This window comes from Canis lupus, chromosome 1 (assembly GCF_003254725.2).
Source record: "Canis lupus dingo isolate Sandy chromosome 1, ASM325472v2, whole genome shotgun sequence".
In the NCBI taxonomy this organism is placed as follows: domain Eukaryota; kingdom Metazoa; phylum Chordata; class Mammalia; order Carnivora; family Canidae; genus Canis; species Canis lupus.
In genome coordinates this window covers 16,754,592-16,764,674 of record NC_064243.1, presented here as the reverse complement: position 1 = coordinate 16,764,674, position 10,083 = coordinate 16,754,592, and the positions used below count along the sequence as shown (strand labels likewise).

At 37.5% G+C, this 10,083-nt stretch overlaps 1 protein-coding gene across 4 annotated transcripts in view; it reads right to left on the bottom strand.

The window, feature by feature from the left end:
- Positions 1–836: 836 nt before the first annotated feature.
- Positions 837–10,083, bottom strand: part of LMAN1 (lectin, mannose binding 1) — a 28,891-nt gene continuing 19,644 nt past the window's right edge. For 2 of the 4 annotated variants that reach the window (XM_025422131.3, XM_025422133.3), the window contains exons 11-13: positions 9,504–9,657; positions 4,461–4,582; positions 837–4,167 (exon numbers count right to left, since the gene is read on the bottom strand). In XM_025422131.3, coding sequence (XP_025277916.1) covers positions 4,131–4,167; positions 4,461–4,582; positions 9,504–9,657 — 313 coding nt within the window. In that variant the 3' untranslated portion in view covers positions 837–4,130. The remainder of the gene's footprint in view (positions 4,168–4,460; positions 4,583–9,503; positions 9,658–10,083) is intronic. The other 2 variants (XM_049110688.1, XM_025422132.3) reach the window with 2 other exon arrangements.

The window sequence follows — 10,083 nt, the reverse complement described above, 5'->3', positions numbered from 1 at the left end:
TCTGATGCTTTTCAAACCCATCTAATTTACTTAAAGGTTTTATTTATTCTATGCAGTATTTCTGTTACAGCAGAAGAGAGTCCATTACCTTGATCTACCATTTTCTGAAACCACCTTAAAAGACTCTTTTACAATGCTACCCATCCTGTGAGATAAATATTGTAAGGAAACTTAAGATGGTGTTTAGTATATGGCAGAGCCAAGATTTAAACCCAGTTTTGTCTGACACCAAAGTCCTCCTTTCCTTTTAATACTGCATGGGCTCTCAAAAGTGGATTTACTTGGTTAAATCAATGGAGCTTGCCAAGAAGATTTAAGGACTTTTTAAAGCTGCCAATGGTAATGATTAAGAGTTCCAGCTTAACTACACTTTTATCAGTATTTGGTTTTTTTAAAGGTGAAAACATCAAAGACAGTTTTAACTGGTTGGTGTTTGTCATTACCAGCAAGGAAAAGCTATACCCATTTTCATTTCTACTTCTCTAGTTCTGCTTCCATGTGTTGATGTTGAAGCTGCATGTGGTGGGTCACCTAGGGCATAGTGTTTAGCAAATGATAGATGATAAAGGAGTCAGGGGATCCCTGGGTGGCGCAGCGGTTTGGCGCCTGCCTTTGGCCCAGGGCGTGATCCTGGAGACCCGGGATCGAATCCCACATCGGGCTCCCGGTGCATGGAGCCTGCTTCTCCCTCTGCCTGTGTCTCTGCCTCTCTCTCTGTCATAAATAAATAAAATATTAAAAAAAAAAAAAAAAAAAAGGAGTCAGGATCACAACCCAGGCCTACTTGGAAAATAAGTGACTACTTATTAACCGAGATCAATAAAGGAAGAAGTAAATTTACTAAAATATTTCTTTATTTGAATAAGGTCAATGTCATTTCTTGAATTCCAGCTAGCATCAAATAACAATCAGAAAAAAACACTTGACAAAATGTTATCCAATTGAAATTAACAGTGGATAGAAAACCCTTTTAAAGTTTAAAAGAAATATATTAAACAGGCAACATACAGATCTAAAAAGTTGCAAGTGGTGATTTTACATTAGCTCTTATAAATAAAAAAATCCCCCATATAATCGTTTGTTCACTATCTCCCTGCTTAATAAGCACACGGACAGGAAAAGATAATCACATCTTAATATTCACAAGTGTTATTTAAGTTCTTTACAAAGATTGTATCTCTGCAACACATCGGGTCAGGCGATCCCTTATTCAAGTAATTTTGTTTTCCCTAAGTTATCAAAAAGTACAATTGTCCGAGAGAAAATGTCACAAAAATCTCAATCAGGAACGCAAAAAGCTTTAGCAGGCAGACTTTGAGATGGGAGTTTACATGGCTTGACCATGATCTGATGATTCTGTAAGTTTAAAAGCCATCAACCAAAGTACCAAGAGCTACAGGCGACAATCTGGGTTTAGTTTGTGGTTGTTAATAAATCAAGAGTTTTAGTAAAAAGAACATTGTAAGTATAAAAGAATCTGCACATTTGCTAATGTCATCAGCAATGAAAATGGCATATTATGCTCTCAGCTCAGCTTTAAACCAACAAAACCAAGTACTTATTTTTTTCCCCACTCCCCATCTTAGTGGTTCTCAGACACTAATGTGCTCAGAGTTACCTGCGGTGCTTGTTGCAAAGTGATACTCTGAAGCCCGCCCCTGAATTTTGATTCAGGTGGTTTAGAATGGAGCCCTGGAATCTGTATGCTTCACAAGCACACCATGACCCACGTGGTCCATGGACTACACTTTGAGAAACACTGATGTTCCTTTAATACACAACAAAACATTGTTTATCGTTTGTGGCTTCTTAGTAAAGTTTCAAGCTGAATAAAACATTCAAACAATTAGAACACAAACAGGTACATGAAATAAAAGTATTAGCCGTTATGTAATTGGATTTCTTTTTAAAAGTGGTATCACAAGCACAATGACTTACACTAAAATTTTAAGATCAATTTTGTTTTAATCCAAGGCACCTGTAAAATACTTGCTGGTGAGAGAGAAGTTAACAAATTTAATTATACAAAATAGTACAGAAATGAAAGAATCCTGGCAGTGACTGATTTTCCCACAGAGCAAACATTTTTCTTCAGAAATGAGTCACATAAAGTCCATGACTTTGAGGAAAATAGACCGAATTTCAAATAATATGATGAACAGCCTGTGTGTGAACTGCTTTACTGATTTTCTAGTAAATTACTAAGTAAAAAAGAAAGATTCATGCGCTTTCCTAATAGCTGTCTGCACTTGAATTAGTAATGGTCGGCACACTTCCTCCTGCACCGCAGCCTGATAAATGCACCAGGCACACAGACGCCTGGTGCTCCCTTGGTGCGTTCAGGCACATGTGACCATGGATGTTCTAACTCTGGATACTTTGCCGGATTTCCCAACTTTCACAGCCCACAACATCAATATTCTTCTGAAGGTTTTCTTTGCTTTTTTTTTTTTTTTTTCTTTCACAGATTTAAGAGCAAATTCTGTGATGATGTCTCTGGAACATGAATTTCAAAAGGTGAATACTACAAAGGAGAAACATCAGAAAAGCATTTTCTCTGTTAAAGTGACTGAAAGTAGAGTGAGTCGCCATTAGAATGTTCTCATTCAGCGTTCCAGGATAAATGCTAATAGAAAAAGTAGTGCTAGGACTGTTTGCGTACATAGTACGAAGTAGGTACTGCTATAATGCAGGCTTCCTCATAGTCTTTGTATAGATTTTAGGCAGTTAGCCCAATCTGTAAATGACATTTGAGAACAAATTTATGAAGTCTGGAAGAATGAAATGGTACTGTTTTATAAAACAGCATTATTTTTTATTTTGTATTCTATGACAAATGAAAGATTAACGATTTACCTAAAAGAGGTAAAAAGTATTTTCAAGCCAGCAAAAAACCAGGTCTACATCAGCTGTGAAAACATTAAGTTTACATTTTAAAATGTCCTTTACAGACTGTTTCTGTAATGCCTAGAACAGTTATGTACAAAGACTACAACTGCCCCTCCCAGTCTGACATTTCAAGGTTAAGCTTCCTAACAAGTGTTTCACGATATCTTTACTTCGGGCATTAAGAAAAAGAAGTCAGAAGTATTAATTCTATTTTTTAAATTTTGCCTTCAAAAGTCTTAACACTGCTTCTACCACAGCCTCCTTGATTTAAATGACACCAAGTCGACACCAGATCGTACGAAGTGACGTAAACCAAAACGTAGTGGTAGATTTTTTTGTGAACTTAAAATATCCTCAGGATATGCAATCTGAGATGAATTTATATACCATACAAAATGGGAGAAATAAGTTCCCTAGATTACAAACATAAATCCATATTCCTAAATAAATAAATTTATAAATAAATTCCTAAATAAATCCAATCATTTTCCTACTATTGACCTGATACTGCTGGCATGGAGACATTCCCGAGTATGAGCAGTCCTGAACTGAGCAGATCAGCAGGGGGGAAGACAAACAGAGACCATTAACAGAGAAACGTTTTCACGTAAATGGTTTTTCAGGCAAAGAGCAGCTATTAATTGTCCTCCCCAAATTTCCTTTAAAAGTGGAATGTATTATTGATAATCAGAAAGATACTTCAACATTCTGAAGCTTATCTTCTAGATCCTAAAGCTCTCAGACAAAATATTCTTTGATTTCAAAGGAGATTATATTAGATTCAAGAACTGCAGGACTGGGTCTTGACCTCTAAAAAGACTCTGGTTATAAAATAAAATGGTGGGGAGCTCTTAGTTAGACCACATAGTCTAGGGGGAAGGAGGAAAAGTGTGTATTTATGTAAAATAAAGAAATTTCCAACTCTGGAGACTTACGGGTAAGTTTCACATCTGGGGGGTGCCCCTATTTTCTATTATTTACCATCTTATTTATCAATTTTCTTTTCAGTGGCTATACTCTACTGGCCAGAAACTCACTGAAATTTAAATAGATTTATGTACTATGCACAAATTTACATGTGGTTGTCTTTAACGTTTATTCTTAATGCAAATCAATGCTTAAACAGTCATCTTATACAAAATTTAATAATTTAGACTATGAAGCAATTTAAATACTTAAATTCCCTCAAAAAGACAACATTTTGTACATACATACATGATGTACACATATGAAAATGGTGGTCAAAAGAATTTTTTGGCAGCTGCTTCTTGCTGAGTCCTAAGGAAGAGGAGAAAGAAAAAAACTGAGAGTTCTATATATTTTACTTCAGAAAGAAATAGGATTCCTTAAACTTGAAATACACATTGCCTTTTGAAGTATAAAATGCATTAAGATAAGCATATATTCTATACATGCACTCCACTGTGACTGAGATAGACTACAAATAATACTTTCTTTGTGTTAAACCAAATTTTACAAGTACTAAAAGTTCTGTTAGGTGCACAGATAACTTTGAGTATTTAAAATTAAACAAATACAGAAAAACGTTGAGTCAAATTTTAGAGACTTACCTATACATAATATAACCAATGAATAACACCGTTTGTACCATTACAAATATAACGAAGTGCATCGTAGATAAGCATGATGGAAATGGTGGTAGTTCTGGGCATTTTGGTCTTTCATTCAATGGCTATAAGGCAAAGAACTATCATAATTAGTCAAATTGGTATTTTAGAAACAGAAATAAATGCAAAAGCTTTATAAAATTCATGGTTAACTACATAAACTCAAGATTTTCGTTTATTTGTCCCATAAACATTTCTGCTCCCTTAACTTTTACCACTTAATATTTTAAAAAATAAAGCTTATTCAATTTATTAATTTTAAGTAATCTCTATGCCCTATGTGGGGCTGAAACTCATGACCCCAAGATCAAGAGTTGCGTGCTCTGACAGAGCCAGCCGGGAACCCCTACCACCTAACTTTCTGAAAGAGTAGTCAACATTGGAAGGCCTCTGCCTTCACGATCCAGTCACTAACGCACTGCCATCTGGCTTGAATCTTCAGCACAGTGATGATGATGTTTTGTGTTCTTGATGGTCACAGACCATGAATTCCCTGGACACACCCAGTTTATACTTGCTGTACTAGAGTAATTATTTCTAGTTCAGGCAATGACATGGTCACCCCGCCCCCCATAAGCTGCCTGACAAATATAATGGCTTTTTCTTAGCCCTCATCCTCCCCAAACTCCTAGCAGTCAACAGTACTAATTAGTATTCTGAAAAATGTTTCTTTCCCTATGTCCATGGGTATTCCTTCTACTTTAAGGGAGTAATTACATGCCAGGAACAAAGATTTACTCAAGGTATCCAGACAGAACAGTTTCTAGGATTAATTGTTCTCAGTATGTTTATATCTGTGGGACAACGCACTTCAGTGCATATATGTACCACTCACAGCATCAACCTAGACACTGCAACACAGGCTACAGTTGGTAGAAAGTAACCTCAAACAGAACTAAGGGAATAGACAACAACGCTTTGGATGAGAGGTAATGGTCATTAAGAAAACTCTTAAGTCATATTTGAAAAATATGAATATCTAAGACATATACAAAATATAGGTAAGAAAGGCAGTATCCAAAAATATAAAGGAGAGAAGATTACATATTAAAGATCTAAGTTCTTCCCTTCTATCACTTACTAGCTAGTGACCTCAGGAAAGTTATTTAACATATTAACTTTCTTTCCTAAATGACAACAGATATTTAAAAATAAAAAAAACTTTTAACAACATAAAGCTCCATATAACATATAAGGAATTAGGACTTCTGGGAAGGTAGACTGGGTAATATGGATCAACCACCTTGCAGAAGATGACTAGCAGAGCTAGAAACAAATCCAATCTAAAATAACACCTGTCTGAAGGCAAAGGCAGTGAACTAGATAGCAAGAAATTATGGGATCATCATTTGGTGGCGCGGAGGCCAAAGAAAGACAACTTTAAACCCATGAATCAGAAAAGAAATTAAAACGGAAATTAAAAGGGGCGCCTGGGTGCCTCAGTCGGTGAGCATCAGATTCTTGGTTTCAGCTCAGGTCGTGATCTCAGGGTTGTGGGATGGAGCTATGGGGCAGGCTGAACTCAGTGAGAAGTCGGCTTGGGATTCTTTCCTTCTTTCTCTGCCCCTCCTCCTGCTCACACATGCTGACTAAAAGAAATAAATCTTTTTTTTTTTTTTTTAAGATTTCATTTATTTATTCATGAGAGACAGAGAGAGAAGCAGAGACATAGGCAGAGGGAGAGAAGCAGGCTCCTCACAGGGAGCCTGATGTGGGACTCGATCCTGGAACCTGGGATCACGCCCTGAGCCAAAGGCAGATGCTCAACCACTGAGCTGCCCAGACATCCCTAAAAGAAATAAATCTTAAAAAAAAGAGATTTATCTTAGAGAGAGAGAGAGAAAAAGAAGGTGTGTGTGCATGCAAGAGCTGGGGAAAGGGTAGAGGAAGAGAATCCACACAGACTTTGCACTGAGCTCAGGGCTCAGTCCCACCACCCATGAAATCAAGACCTGAGTCAAAACCAAGAGTTCCCATGCTCAACTGACTGAGCCATCTGGGTGCCCAGCTATAAATCAATCAATCTTTAAAAAAAAAAAAAAGAAAAGAAAATTAGGAAGAAAAAATGCTTATTGAAGGATTAATATAAATATTTAATGAAAATCATGGGATAGGAGAAGCAATTTCTGCTTCCACCTCCAAAGGGCTGATTAGGAACAGCTCTTCCACCTAGGACTAGAAAACAAGATATATGAAACAACTGTTATCAAACATTGGCCACAGGCAGTGAAGGCCTCTACAACTGTGACAGCCAAGAAATAGGAGTCAGACAAGCTGGGACCCATGGCAGATGCAGCTTAATGCCTGGAGGCAGAGTCTGCAGTCCAGGGAGGGCCCCCAGAGAGAACTGAGTAGTCCTGCTGAACTGAGAAGTCAGAGACTACAGCTGAGGGAAGCCCAGGTGGCGGTGTGACACAACATGAAAAGGGATAATGGCAGAGAAAGCTTTGGAAGTTTGCAGAAGAGCCCTTCAAATCTTTGGCTGAATCTAATCTGCACGTGTATGGTATGAAAGTCCACAAGGCTAGGAAAGAACCACCTAAAACCAAACAATTCCCAGAGCTCAAACTGCTGAAGCTCAGTACCAGAAAAAAAAAAAAAAAAAAATCTTAAAAGCAGCGAAAACATACAAAGAAACAAAATAAGACTGACTTCTCAGTAGAAATTATAAACTGTGATCGTCACATAATGGGGTTCAGACAGCTGTGAGAGGAATAAGGAACATCTGTGCATCACTACAGGCACACTGGTAAGTGAAAGAAAGCAGGAAGACGACAACTATTTACAGTATGCTACTATCTGTAAAAAGGGGGAAGATTTCATCACAGTTTCTGCTTATATTACAAAAGCAAAGACAAAGGAACTATAACCCCCCCCCACCCCCCCACCCAGTTACTCAGTTGTTCCTTATAGGGATGAAATAAAAAGTACAAGTGTAAAAGTTAGACTTCTTTGAATTCTATCTTACTCTGTAGATGTGAGAAACCATCTGAACTTTAGTCTAGATCCAAATTTACAGGAAAATTGCATTGAGTATAATTATCAGTACAATCTCATTCATAATTGCCATCTTGTTACTTTTCATTTTTTCAATCTGTCCCCAGTCTTTTATTTTTATTATTTTTTTAATTTTTATTTATGATAGTCACAGAGAGAGAGAGAGAGACAGACAGACAGAGGCAGAGACACAGGCAGAGGGAGAAGCAGGCTCCATGCACCGGGAGCCCGACGTGGGATTCGATCCCGGGTCTCCAGGATCGCGCCCTGGGCCAAAGGCAGGTGCTAAACCGCTGCGCCACCCAGGGATCCCATGTCCCCAGTCTTTTAGAGCTATTCAAAATACTCCTGTAAGAACAGATTTGAGCATACTAGAAATTTTTTTTTTAAGATTTATTTGAGATAAAGAGTGAGAGAGCATGCAACAGTCAGGGGAGGAGCAGAGGGAGAGAATCCCCAGGCAGACTCCCTGCTGAGCACGGTGCCCAAAGTAGGGCTCCACCTCACACCCCTGAGATCATGACCTGAGCTGAAATCAAGAGCTGGATGCTTAATCAACTGAGCCACCCAGGTGCCCCTACGTACCTGTTTTATTGACAGAATAGCTGTGAAAATGCTGGGTTAAATAGGCAAATCTCCTAAGGGCTATGCCATTTCGTATCCCCTCAAGCAATGTGCTACTCTGTTTTCCTCAAGTCTTGGCAACAGAATATGTTGTCAGACTTTGGCTTTTTGTCAAACAGGTGTGGTATCACAGGAAAGTTTTATTTATTTTTCATTTCTCTTATTATTTAAGTAGCCTGAGCATCTGCTCATATATCGTACAAGCTTTTCCCAAGAACACTCTGTTCATTTCTCCAGTACCTTTTTGTGCTGAGTTGTTCCCCATCAAATTTTTAATGTTGATCATTTCAAGAAGATTGGACTGGAAGGGGAAGAGGCAAATACTACAAGCATTTGTAAATTTCATAAAGGTTTTGAAAGCCAGTAGTAAGTTAAGGAAAAACGTAAAACAGAAAAAACTTGTAAGTACCACAGGTCTATTGTCTAATACTGTCTCTTATGCATATTAAACTTTGAAAACACATTACCTATTTTTAATATTTATGGCCAATCTCTAAAAATATAGACGGGGCTTACATTTAAAAAAAAAAAAAAAAAAGGCCTAATAAAACAAAACCAAACGAACAAAAAAAGTTTTAAAAAGTGATTCAAAAAAATAAATAAATAAATAAATAATAAATAAATAAATAAATAAATAAATAAATAAATAAATAAAAAAAATAAAAAGTGATTCGAGGGCTGCCTGGGTGGCTCAGTGGTTTAGCGCTGCCTTCAGCCCAGGGCCTGATCCTGGAGACCTGGGATTAAGTCCCACGTTGGGCTCCCTGCATGGAGCCTGCTTCTCCCTCTGCCTGTGTCTCTGCCTCTCTCTCTCTCTCTCTCTCTCTCTCTGTCTCTCATGAATAAATAAATAAAATCTTTAAAAAAAAAAAAGTGATTCAAGTCAGAAAGGAAAAGTTGCTGGAAAAAAGAAGAGTCTTAAAGAATGAGGCTACCAGTCAGCCAGTCTCAGATCTGGGCTTCCTCATTGCCCAGAGAAGTAGGAGGTACCCAGCATCAGTCTGTCTCAGCAAAGGGTCAAGAGATGTTCACCATTTTTAAGCTGTTTAAAGATAGCATTACTGATAACAAGAACCATTTTTTTTTTAAAGAAAATTTACACAAAGAATCTAGAAAACAGAAGTCTGAGACTGTGACAGCTCCAATGATAGGAAAAGCAAAGTACTTTTTAAAAAATTCTATTCAACAGAGTATGGAAGCATGGAACATAAAGACATTTGAATCATATGGAATAATTCTACCTTGAATACTAAAAATACACATTAGTATTAAGTAAAACATTAAAATATTTTCAGTAGAATATGTACTCTTCCTTTTCTAACTAAGGAAGACTGGTAATTATAAAAGTAGAAGGCAAGAGCTTACCATATTTCGCTGCACTAAGTTATCGATGTCCCGCTTCACAATGTGAAGATGCTCTTTGATGTCATTGAAGTGTTGGGTTGACTCATAAACTCCCCCTGCAGATCCAGGATGCTGTATGCCGCTGACCAGTCTGACAGTATCACTCATGGAATTCCTAAAACAGAAAATCCCTTTAGACAAGGGAATTGCTAGAAAAATGATTTTTTTTTTAGTAATATACTTCAAAAAGTTTAGATATACTTTTAAGCCCAATAAGTTAGATTTTTAAAAAACATTTAGGAATATTCAATTGTATTCAGGATTGGAAAATAATTTATAAAACTACAGTTTATGGGGCACCTGGGTGGCTCAGTTGATTACATGTCTGCCTTCAGCTCAGGTCATGATCCCAGGATTCTGGTATCAAGCCCAGAAGAGGGCTCCCTGTTCAAGAGGGAGCCTGCTTCACCCTCTCCCTCAGCCCCTCCTCCTGCTTATGTTCTGTCTCTCTCAAAGAAACAAATTTAAAAAAACAAAACAAAACAAAAACAAACGGAGATGGGGCTTTAGAGTGAGAGTGCCACCCTTCGCTCTCTCAGGA